The following is a 12836-nucleotide window of genomic DNA, read 5'->3' as shown; positions in this document are numbered from 1 at the left end:
CATTGATGGCGCGTCTTCCTCTGCGTGTGCATGTATGTGTGCATATATGTAAGGCTACGCAGAAGAATTTTAAGAGAGGATAAGGATATCAACATTTCCATACTCTTATTATCACACACAAAGCCAGAAAATACACACCTGCTTCACAGCTTTATATCAAAAGGTCATTAAACCAAGCTTTTGAACAGGAATAAGGAAGAAAAGTAAATGAAATATGTTCACTCCATGCAAGAAAGTCAAAATCTTACCCAAGATTTTGGGCACCAGAAGATTACCCAAAATCTTCTGATAATAAAAGCATGGATGCAAACTTGGTTACCATCTAGAACTTTAAATAACATGTCAAATTAATTCAAGTACACAGAAATTTTATGAGCAAAACCATTGTTCTCCATTGAGAAGATACGGAACCGAATGTAAAACTAGTTATCATATCCATTAGCGAAGTTCCCAAAATTTGGGTCTCTGGATATGTAATTAATCAAAAGCAAGTAAGCTCAAGAGCTTGGTCATAGGAACACTTAGGTCAATAGCAAAGTTTAAATTCTTGAATAGTGAAGAACTCTACTACCCCCTCTGCAGGTGGGTTCCCAAGACGTGCTCATGCACTGCTACACCGGCTGCCCATGCATCCGACATAACATTGTTTCCCACAGGCACTTTAATGCCATGACAAAGTACAGCTGTAGACCTAAGGAGCTCCATAAAGAGGAAAAAACCCAAGAAAAATGGAAGGGCAGGTGAATTAAAGTACATGGAGAGAGAATACAGTGTTAATACCTGAAGAAGATACTAATCAAAGAATAGTTAAGTAGGAAGAAACAGAAAAAAGAAGGTAGACTACATAGAGAAGAAATAAACTTTTGCAGAGGGAGGGAAAAATGGCAATAGAATAAAGAAAGAGGGAGGGGAAAAAAAAATGAGAGAAGGTGGAAGATAACTGGGAAATCCAATCCACTACAAACTGCACAGCCACAGAGAGATACAGGTCAAATGAGAAGTTAGGGAATGGGAGAAGGAAAGATACCTGAACTTGATATGACCACAGAACCGTTAGTTATACACTCCATCGTATTGCCAACACAAGATTAAAGAGAGCTTAAAAGAAATTTTAACAGCGCCAGGCCTGTTCACTTTTTGTGATGCCAAGGTTTTCCAGCAACTCATTTTAGAGCACCTAAAATACCTTTCTTTTTCATATTTTTGTGTCAGTCAACGATGGACAAGGTACCTAAGCGATACAAGACATGCAGCAAAAGGTAATGCTTTTCTCTGGAAAATAACAAGAGGATTAATGTGCCTCAAACAATTTATTTTACCTGACTTCATATGACAGATATTTAATGTCACCATAAAACTTGTCTCTCATTTTATATTTCAATATTTTTTGGAGGTAGAAAATACTTATTTGAGGCAATCTGCTATACCAGGTAGCATTTGCATGTTGTACCAAGGAGAAAAACTGTGAGGTAGATGACCACTATTTTTGTGATTATTTAACTGAAAAAATGTATAGATGTTTTTACATGAGGGGGAGGGGTATACGTGGATTACCTCAGCTTATTTCTTAAAACTGTTCTCAAGATCATTAACAAAGATATTTCAATAATACATTGGTACCAGTGAAAACTCGTTCAACATCTAAGCCCATGCATCATTATATAGCATTATCTTTGTGTATAGATGCAAACGTGATTTGACAGACTGTTGTTAATCATTTTTTAGAAAGATCATTTAAAAAGACAGAAAAATATACCTGTTTAACCTAAAACAGATAAAGCCTCCCTTCTGGTCTGTAATTGAGGTAACAATCCCAAACAATTCAGGTAGCATCAGACGGGGTTCAATGCTTTAAATATCCAATTATAGCAGAAGTTACTAGCTTTGAATACAGTTTTAACCCGAAGTACTAAGCATATATACACTACCTGTTTGTACACATTTTAGGTTTTGTGTAAAACAAAACCAGCAAACAAACCATTGGTTTTACAGCAATAAATTCAGGAATTGTTGTGGGTTGGTTTTTTGTTGTTGTTGTTGTTTTTCTTTCCATTTTCTGGATGTAGTATACACTTCAAATAATATTGCAAGTCTTTTATCCCAACATTTCAGCTATAGAATTAAGAAGGACCAGATACGTCTTTTTCTATACAGCGTATTCAGCAGAGAAGTAAGCCCTTTCATCGTATTGCTTTCCTTGTTTCTTCTCCTCTTCTCTACAAAACCTTGAAACAATATTTGAATGGGCATTTCTAAACTGTCTATATATTAGTTCGCTCTGTGTTACAGATGGCATAAACTTCAATGCAGCTAAGAGTTAAGTCAAGAAAAAGCAGAAGCTTTTCAGGCCATTAGATTTTCTTCACTATCATCAAGTAATGTTCAAGTGTGCCATTAGCACAAGGCCACTGCACTGCTCTTCCAAACAAATTGCTTTTCTCTTTCAGTCGTCTTCTTTGAAGCCTCACATCATACCAAGAGCACAAAACAGCTTTATGTAACCTCCTCCAAAAAGCTGTTCTGAACACGAGGGAAGGGAAAAGAAAAGAATGGATGTAGGTTACAATAAGAATATTTCCATAAAACGCGGTCATATCTGACATCTAAGCTATTAAATTAAACCTGAAATCTATTTTGAGGCAGGAGATAGCAAAAGGCTCTGTCTCTTTTCAGCAATAACCTAGAAATCTTTTTCATCTTACAGAAGAACAATTCAAAGCACCTGCTTTCGGAAATTCAGACTATGGCTTATATCACAGGCATCACAACCTCACAGTCGCCTTATGATTTAGTACAATGCTCTTCCTGGAATAAATGGAAAGCAGGTTAAATGGATTTTTGTTATTTTCCAGAATCATATACTCAAGTCATTACCCAAAAAATCTGAAGGCTGAGACAGTATCTCAAAACTACTTTCTTTTTTTTCTGGCTCAGAAGTAAAACATACACATTCACAGCACTTCCATTGCACATGCACATCTTACAAAACACAGTTAATATCTGAGAAATATTACTGTCCTGAGGAAAAATAACCAGAATTGCTTGTGGTTTTCAGCAGTTCTGAAATTTCCCATTTCCAGACTCCAAAAAGCATCCAAACATGCTAGCTGCCATGCCTCATATGTAAAACAAACCACCTCCTAATGGCAGTGGCTATGAAAGATGGCCAGCAACAAACACAGAAGTAGAAGATGGCAAAGCCTGGGAGGTCAGGAACTACTAAAAAGGTACGAGCATAGATTACTGAAAGATGTAAATCTCACCTGCCAGATATGTTTAATGCTGCAACTATGTTTTTGTTTTTCACTAGCTTCTTTTAAGAAACTACTCTCATAGCAACACTTTCAACTGTACAAGTGTCCAACATTTCAATTTACATGTTCTCTCATGTAATCACATCATACCACAGTGCAGACATGTCTTCAAAAACAGTTTTCAGGATCTAATCAACCGAGTAGTATGGTCATGCCTGCCATTAGAAAGTTAGCCAACGTCAGGCATTTTAGAGTTGTTTATTTCAGCAGACATCAGAATTTCTTTTGTTCAATTTTGCTTATTCGTGAAGGATGCACAGGAGGTCCAGCTTCCCCGAACATGGGAGAAAAATGAAAGGAAGCAGCTCACTGGTAGGAAAACTGGTCCCAACAGAAGCGCTTAACTTCCCATCTTCCCCTGTCTCTGCTGTTTAACTGAGCAATCCTCACAATGGTGAAGACATTTTCGCTGGTTCTCGGTGCCACCACCACACTCTCCATTGCCCTGACACAACCTGCAGTCCCCAGAGGCCACCAGCTACAGAACAGGGGCTGGAAGGAGTGCAGGACTCGACAGGTTTTGCTACCAGAAGCCAACTGACTCCAATCCCTTACCCCTTACCTGGGACTTTCCTCTTGCTTTTGGATACTTCATGTTTCACACAGGTGCCCATGACGATTTCCAGATAACACCAGAGCCTTGGCCATTGCTATGACTAATATTTTGTGTTATTGTCAATGCAAACCACTTGGACCACACAGGTATGCCTCCGTAGGCAGTGCCAAAAGAGATCCCACCTGTTTGATAGTGGCTCTTGTCTGTTTCATTATGAAAACACAGTTTCACCCCCTCATTACTTACAGTCTCTTTCAATGTGTAGTAGTATCATTTTCTTAATTTTTCTGATTTTACAAATGCCTCAAACTCTACAGAGGAGCTACAGAACCCAGCAGAAGAGCTGCCCTACAACCACAGTTTAAGGATGCTGACATTAGATTATTTATTTTCCGTTAAAAATTGGAGCAAGACTCTGTGCACTATTGAAATAATTGGTTGAAAACAATTATCATTGTAAGTCGGTAAGTGGCAGCAGCCATTAGCACCTTAACTTTAAGGATAGCCATACATAATCTTGTTATTAATCTTCCTTGAGTCAGTTATGCACACATCTACCTTTATCAAAGCCAATGCAATACAGGACATCACTCCCTTGCTTCCTGAAATTGCTTAACAGACGAAGAGCTAGCCAAAAAAAAAAAAAACCCAAAAAAACAATACAAAACCAAAAAAAGAAAGCTTTTTGTCACTTAATCGTGTATCTTAATACAACGGTCCATATATCTTGCTAATCACACAGGCATTGCCTACGGGGTTTTAGTTTTTTGATTGTTTTAACATTTCCAGGACACATTAATACAGGACATTTTAAAGCACGAGGCTTAAAGATTTTACAGTTATTTTAGTACAACTGCATCAATTAGAGTACATTTTGAAATAGTAACTTTTTTTCTTTTAATCCTGAGCACTTTCAACTTGGGAAAAAAAAATCTCTCAAAAAACTTTTCAAATCACATGAACGTTGACTTTATTTCTTACTTGGTTGGACACAGTCTATGCTAAAATAAATCACTAACGCTGTAAGATATGACCTTATTTTTTCATAGATCATGCCCTATTGCATGAGGTTGCGAAAGGCAGAAACGAATCCAGAGCTGAGTTTTAAGCCCAGCTCTCAGAGGATTTCTCACTGTAACAGCACGATGCTGCCAGAGGCATGTATGGACATGCCCTACGGTCTCTCTTTCTGGCTAGCCTCTCAAGCACACAGAGCAGCAAAATGAGTAGTAGTTCTGCTATACTGTTTGCTATATGTAAAATCATTCTTTTGCAGAGCGTAAATTGAGGATTATAGTTTTAAACAACTGCTCCAGGGCTAGGCTGAATCCTTAACTCATCTGACAAAAAGAAGAAAAGGAACTAGGGCTTCACACTGCCGAATTTGGACGCTTTCTGCGTATTGGATCCTGAAGCTCGTATTAAGCTTCTCAAAACTGTTGTTTTGACCAGGTAACCTTCTATCACAACTGCCTTAGTAGCTTTTCAACAAACTGGGTCACAAGTTTTAAAGGGCAAACATCATTTGGGAGAAAGATACTAAGGGAGTTAAACATCCACTGCAGACAGAATAAAATCCTTGCTGTGTGCAATGTGGAACCTCACAGCGTACACACAAAAAAAGATTCAGCAGAAATTACTTGTGTGCAAACATAATCTTTCATTAAATGAGCTAGTAGAAAACTGGCCAGATTATAGCTAAGGGTAAAAAGAGCACTCCTCAACTATCATCTTTTCATTTTAAATCACTAAAACTGTTGTTGGTACAGCTTTATGAGGATGTCATTTTTATCTTATTTTTCTGACGGTCCTAGAAAAAGATAAAATGTACATATAATTGGAAGAGCTGTTCTATTGCTAACTAGAGAAAAGTTACACGGCAGTCAGAACTTGACTCTCAGGAAAGCCAGAGTATACATACTCCTACTCTACGTAACACAGGAAAAAGCAAGTATTTCAGAACGAGGAATGGCTTCATCTACAAATAGAGTTCTATGTATTTTTACACACGCTAAGCGAAATAAGTTTGAACAAATGGCAATCAAACACCCACGTGGAACAGCTTTTAATTATTTCCTAAATAATTATTTAGTTTCGGAAAGAATTAATTTTAGAAGATATTTATTTATCTTAACAACCAAAAAAGATATTTGAGAAAAGTGAACTTTTTGCATGTGTCTAACATCAAGAGTTCACTATATTTGCCAGGCATTCAAGACTGATGCTACAATGAGCTTTGTCAGCGTCACGGTATCTGAAAGACCCACAGGCTCCAATCCTCCTGGGTAGGATAAGTATACAAACAAAGTGTAATTATTGAGATTTGCTGTTGTATGATTTCATCTGAACAATAAGAAGGGCAACTAGATGGTTAACTATACATATGTAGGCATTAAAGAATACAGGAGCTTAACTACTCTTCCTCTGTTATCAGCAGAGGCAGAGTATCTCCCACTGTTCCATCCCTTTTGCATAGAAGAATTTAAAAGCTCTGCCCCCTCTGCTGCTGAATTAAGGCCTCACTAGATAGACGGTAAGACTCGACACCTGCAAGTGGAAGGAAAAGGAAATCTTTGCTTTCCCCCTCCATAAAAGAGCTGGCTTTTCACCTGGAAATGCAGAACCACAAACATTTAAAATGTCTTTCAGGATGCAGTAACTTAACTAGATAGGGAAACATATATTGAGGCAAAATTTCCAGGAATAGCTACTATTTCTAATAGTTATTGGTCTCCTGACCAAGCATGAACAGTAATAAGGTTAGGAGGGTTAGTGCAGTTACTCCCTCAAAACATCACTTTCTGGTTTAGTGAGTGAAGCACAAGCTTGGAAGAATGATAATTTTCTGATTAATTTTTGTCTTTTCTATGCGTTATCCCATCACAAAAGGATGAAGTACTATCAAATCTCGCTAGACAGTCCTGTTCCAGCCACTGTAGTTCATGAGCTTCCTTTTTACGTCTGTTTTAACTACTACTACCAAGCTCCAACTTACCCTTTAAGGTTATCTCTTTTCTACTTTAGAAAGGTTCTCAGAGAAAAAACTTTTCATCAAGCAACTAAGAATCCTGGAAGCCAGTAATTCAAGTCATTCGTGCCACGGTCCTGGCACTACAAATAGGAAGTAGTTAGCAGAAGGAAAACCTTCGCTGTCAAATGGAAAATAAGGAAAGATCATCTTTTTAGTAAACTTTCATTTCTCCTTTTTTCCCCCCTTTTACTCTCAGGTATATATGCAGAATGTGCTTGGAAGCAGCAAGAGAGTGGAGCTTCAAAAATAACTCATCTAACAATTGTGCTACTTTTAATAATTTATTAAAGGTCCTAAAACAAAGATCAAAAGGGAATATATCTAAGCATTTATATTCAATTCCACATCGCCTGATGACTAATTTGTAAAGAGTGCACAAGTCTTCACAACTGAAGCCAAAATCATTTGAGGATACTTTGATATAATGCCACAAAGGATATGAGCAGGAAGGCAGCAGGAGTTACAAATGGCCAAGCTCCATTAAAAGTGCTAATAAAAGAATAATGGAATTTCCTTGTACTATGAATAAAAAGTGTTTGGCACAGGAGAATTTAGGCATGGAGAGGAATATCAAAGCTTCTGGTTCATCAGTTGCTTCTCCTTATTAGATCTTAATTGACTTACTATTACATTTACCTTAAAATGCTTCAACTCAAAAAGCAATGATCCCATTCAAAATCTTGTGACACTAATTTCCTTAATTCTTCATATTTCTCAGTGTTCACAGGTCCTTAATATGTTTCACCAATCCTTGTAAATAATGCAAGTCTATCTATAAAAAAATACTTCAAAGTGATGGATTTACCTTGAAATGATACATAATTATTAAAATTATAGAATATACCTACTGTTTGACAGTGGTTTTTTAAACTGTAAATTTTCAAGTTGCTGGTAACTATGGAACTCTCATAGCAACAACCTACGTGATAAATTTAATCCATTAATATTTACATAATGTATTTCTTTTTCATAGACACATGTGTAGTTACACACATACACGCAGGTGTTCATACATACAGATAGATGCACATACATACACACTTCTGCCACCTTGTTCCCCCTACTATAAAACCTAGCTAATTTTTCCAATGTATAGCTATTTGGTACATGGCCAGGAAAAGAAGGGGTAGAGTTCAGAACTTTCCTTGGAGATGTCTAAACAAAAAAATGTCTCAAATCTTTCTTTTTTGAAATGGATACTTAAAAAAATCACATCCACTTTGCCAAACAGAAGCAGCAAAGACGGCGATCTCATACTGCTGACAAATTGTTAAAGGATGTAGTGCACTTGGTTAAAAAACCATGCCCACAGATGCATCCAAGACAGGGGGAACTCCCCCAAAATATTTACAAACCTACTTAGCTCTCCTTCAATCTGCTGCTTAATGCTCTCTTTTGCATAATGTTTACAAAAACCCCATGACAAATAGTTATGGCACAGAAATGCTGTGATCTGTGTCTCCTGGTTCTCCCAAATCTTCTTGTAACAGCTTTAATTCTTTATTTCACATTGCAATGTCTTTAGGGAAGTGATCTTTTCCTACCCTGTAGTACAGGATATTTTTTTACCAGTGTTCCCTGACTTTACAAATAAGCATCAAGTTATAACGATGATGTGTATTTCTTCTTCTTCCCCCAGACAACCATCAGGCTCGTTAGCAAAGCAGCCTCTTCCAATGATGCTTCCAGAATCGATAGATAATTCATTAGTATCATGTATCTCAGGGCCTAATTGACACAACAGGCTAAAGCAACACACTCAAGGGTAACACAGTTTCTAAACAGAGAGAAAAAAAGAGGGGAATCTGATACCACATATGGTCACTTTGCAGGATTTACTGTCAGTCTATAAATTATACTTCTATGAGGTTAATGTGAGTCATTGGTTTCACAAATCAGAAAATGCAGCTTTTCAAGCTTGGCTTGAAAAAACAAACATTTACATGATAGCATAATTTAAGTAACGTGAATACCCTAGTGCTTTCAATTTTATCATTTCCTCTCATTTTTGCATTAAACGTGAAATATAGTCATCACAAACATTTGGAATTATTCTTAACAACAAACGTAGGTAGTATATTTTTTTCTTACCTTATGATCATATGGATTGTATGAATGAAACAGCTGGGACAGATCCTTTGTTCTCTGTTTTTTCTGAAAAGAAATATTAATAAATAAACTGTATTAGAAAAGTTAAAGGAAAAAGAAAGAGACTACTGATTTAAAAAGCTGTATGCAGGTACAAACACATTCTCTCCCCACTTTGTTAATGGAACTGTAGGTATGAAGAGCAGGGTATGCAGATTAAGGATATTAAATATCACAGGAAATAATTAACATATATATTAACAGTGTTAAGAACATATCCTTAATAAATAATAAACATTAATCTATGGAACATCAGTGGAATGTGTAAACAATTCAGATTTGTTTTAATTTCTGCACAATAAATCACAAATAATGTTTTAGAATACAGATAACAAAACTTTAAGATTAGGCTCCAATCTTGCAAAGACTTGTCTACTATTCTAGCATGTACATGCAGTCTTACTTTATAGCAGATTAGGTTTAAAGGAAGTTGGTTTAAAGAAAAATTGTTTATTATTTTTTGATTTCTTTTGATGCTAATACTCTCATTGCCTTGATTGTGGAAAATTAATAGGTGGTATGCTATTTAATGCCAAGGCAAAGCGAAAAAACCTCCTTCTGTTAAAAGCAAAGTTCAAAGACAAAACCTGCTTAATCCAGCTTCTACTGAAATCAATGAAAGAGCTTTCAGAGATTTCAGCAGATGTTAAATAGAATCTCTCAGCTGCATCCTATGGAGGGGGAGCAGGGAGAGGAGAAAAACAGACTTCATCTTTAATGCAGGGACGAGTAATAAGTAAGTTCAAAGTTTTATTATGTCAAAATCGACACTGACTTATCTCATAGCTTGGCAAGGCAGAGCATTGCATGTTGGAAACTGTGTAAAGGGGAGACAACTACAAGAACCCCTTGCTTCTAGTCTTGTACCGTTGTCTTATTTTGGCCATCATTTCTGTGAAAGTAGTTTTCCAACTAAACTGGTAGAATCTGTTTGTGTTTCCAGCATGCTGGGAACTAAATAGACAACTGCATGACTGCAGTATTTATTTTAACTTCTGGAAGCTATAGGACAATTTAGTAATTTTTGATTATGCAAAAGGAACTATGTATTTCCTTTCTTTACATAGTTTTTATTTTCAGTGAAATGTTCAGATGTAGCAACTTAGTCATAAAAGCTATAACTTTAGTTACTAGTACAAATCTATGACAGCTGGATATTTCTGAGTCATTGAAGGTATCAGATTAATATTACTACTTCTGTAAGGTTCCTAGCTATGTTTTACTTACGACTGCTAAAGAGTCAAGAAAATAATTTTTATTCACTGTCCCTCCTCAAACAAGAATGGTAAATTTTGTTTTCAGTATGAGAGGGTTACTTCTGTCATAGAGAATTCTATTCAATTACCACAAGCAATACCTAAGAGGACTCGTTTCTCTGAGTTTATTCAGGGATTTTAAAACTTACAGAAGTGATATTAAAAAAGACATTTCTGTTAGTATAGACTTTCTCAGCCATCGAACATGCCTTTGCCAAAAAGATCTCCCTTAGTAGAGGAACCTTTGCCCTCTAACCCCCATTAATACCTGTTTTATTTCCAATGGGGAAAAACCCACTCAAATGAAAGCTTCAGGTAGCACAACCCAAATTCCATCACCACCCTCCAATGGCTTCTTTCCTGGTATTACAGTTATACATGACGAAAGTGCTTAAAATACTGTAAAAAGCATTTGGAGAAATGCGATAATAAATTGAAAAGAGATACCAAAATGATTATATAAAAAGGTTGCTTAAAAAACTAATTGAAAGTAGAATCATGCAAGAAGTAGACAAAAGCATTTTAGTTTGGAAGCTGGAGGCCTCTACTAAACTTACTAGGAAAAAAACCCACAAAACCCAGAAAAAGTCTAATTCTTGCTTTTTCTTACGGCAGACTATTTCTCTTGTATCCATTTTGACTGCACACAAAGTGCTTTTGACTATTTTTTTTTTGCAATAGCTTTAATAACAGTCAATAAAATTATATGACAGAAACCCTTCACCCTCAGACCGGCTGAAATGCTATTTACACACTCAGCTAGACAAGATGAGGAATGAAGATGGTTTCCCTTACACAACACATTGACATAGTCTTCCACTTTTTATTACAGAAAATGATGGTTTCTTTCCTACCTTTCCACACAGGGTACATGTTTTGCTTTTTGTACAAAACCAAAATGCTCCTGGACTGAGGAAATGCTGGAAATCCATGGCACAGAGGAACATGGAATGGAACTTTTGGAGATGCACATGAAAAATTGCTGCCCCCAGGATGCCCCGTATGCTTAGCTGACCTAAATCTAAACAGCACTTGACTGCTTCGTAGGAACTCTGAATACACAGAGACAAAAATGTCTTAAGCAGAGAGTTAAGGTTGCTTAGTGATAATTTGTGTCTTTCTAGAACACTGAGTTCAGCTTAACTCAGATTTCTAAAACCCAGAAATATAAAACATTTCAAAACACAGAGACTAAGAAAAGGACAAGGAATCATACTGCTGTAACGGTAACCCCTTCAGCTCCTACAGCAGGCATTAGCCACATGGTATTAATATAATTTTTTTACATGAAGAAAAGGCACGGTTCCCAGCTCACCTGTAAGCAGTGTAAAGCACAGAGTAAAGGAGGCCTCTCCATGTCTAGATATAACAGAGGAAAATAAGGAGCCCAAAAACTCCTTCTCCTTCATTGCCTCCAGTGGACTATTTCAGTCCCTAAACTGCCTATTTACATGCATCTCCCCAGAATTTCTTCCCTTGATGCAGCTTCCTACTCCCATTTCTCCTTCCTCGGCTTCGTCCAACATCCCTTTCAAGTACTTGACCAATATAAAAATATTTTTCTTCCCCCTATCTTCCTGCTCTTTTCGTTTAGTGTTCTGATTCCCCGTTCCTTTGTTCTGTACTGATAATGCTGTCAAAATCACATCGTAAAAAGACACTCAAAAAAACCCTTCTGAACTTAAGGCAAATGTACTGTCCCATCGTACCGTTCCATGTACAGCAGCAGTATCGCTTTCAAACATCCTCACAGATCTGCATAGGATACATTTAAATTTATTATCTTTCTGAAAAAAAATCAAGAGTCTTTCCAAAGTCACTATACAAATTAGCACAGGGTATTTCCAAAAATGAAAAGACCTCTTAGGAGTCTGATAGCAGCATCAGACTCGTAGCTTATTTCCATACTTCTCTCAGGCTTGCCATATATTGATAAAACCTATGTTCAGTGACCACAGAACATTTCCTTACACCAACTTACCCCTGGCAGTGGGTTACTTGCAATACTCTTACTTGGTCTGGCTGTATATAATTTTGGCGCAAGAGCATTTGGCACGTAACAAGCCAGAGATACACTATTCCTCCACAGACTTTTCCAGTATTGGTTTGCCAAAGGGCAGAGTCATGTATCACTTGAGATAAATATCATATGATTAACAAGACCAGTAAAGCCTCAGTCTGAGAACTGTGCACAATTTCCCACTCGTGCATCGCAGCAAGCAGTGGTGTACGAAGTTGGGATTTTCTGAAGCACGAGTAGCTGGCCATCTGGGGAATCACAGAGCAGTACCATGTTAATCCAGGAGGAAGGGCTTCCCCTGGGTGGAGGGTGCTGCCTGCATTGCTGCTGCGTACAACTGTTCAGATGCTGCAGTCTGTGGCCCAGCAAGATCCTCCTAAATTGACAACAAGCAAGACTCTGGACAGAAGGTTCCCTACTATATGTATGTATGTATGTAAATGTGTGTGTGTGTGTGTGCGCGCGCACTTTACAGGGGCAGAGATTTTGTTAGGTTACAAAATTCTGGTGA

The 12836-nt window shown here is 37.2% G+C and overlaps 1 protein-coding gene across 4 annotated transcripts in view; it reads right to left on the bottom strand.

Annotated features, from left to right (window-relative positions):
* The window catches only part of CDKAL1 (CDKAL1 threonylcarbamoyladenosine tRNA methylthiotransferase), a 429338-nt gene that overhangs the window by 87876 nt on the left and 328626 nt on the right, over positions 1-12836 (bottom strand). For all 4 annotated transcript variants that reach the window (XM_087764738.1, XM_087764716.1, XM_087764726.1 and 1 more), the window contains one exon: positions 8993-9055. In XM_087764738.1, coding sequence (XP_087620864.1) covers positions 8993-9055 — 63 coding nt within the window. The remainder of the gene's footprint in view (positions 1-8992; positions 9056-12836) is intronic.

The sequence above is a fragment of the Nipponia nippon genome, unplaced genomic scaffold (assembly GCF_047370975.1).
Source record: "Nipponia nippon isolate SJK-2023a ecotype South Korea unplaced genomic scaffold, ASM4737097v1 scaffold_1, whole genome shotgun sequence".
NCBI lineage: Eukaryota > Metazoa > Chordata > Aves > Pelecaniformes > Threskiornithidae > Nipponia > Nipponia nippon.
Note: the sequence above shows the minus strand (reverse complement) of the source record. Positions and strands in the feature narration are given on the sequence as shown.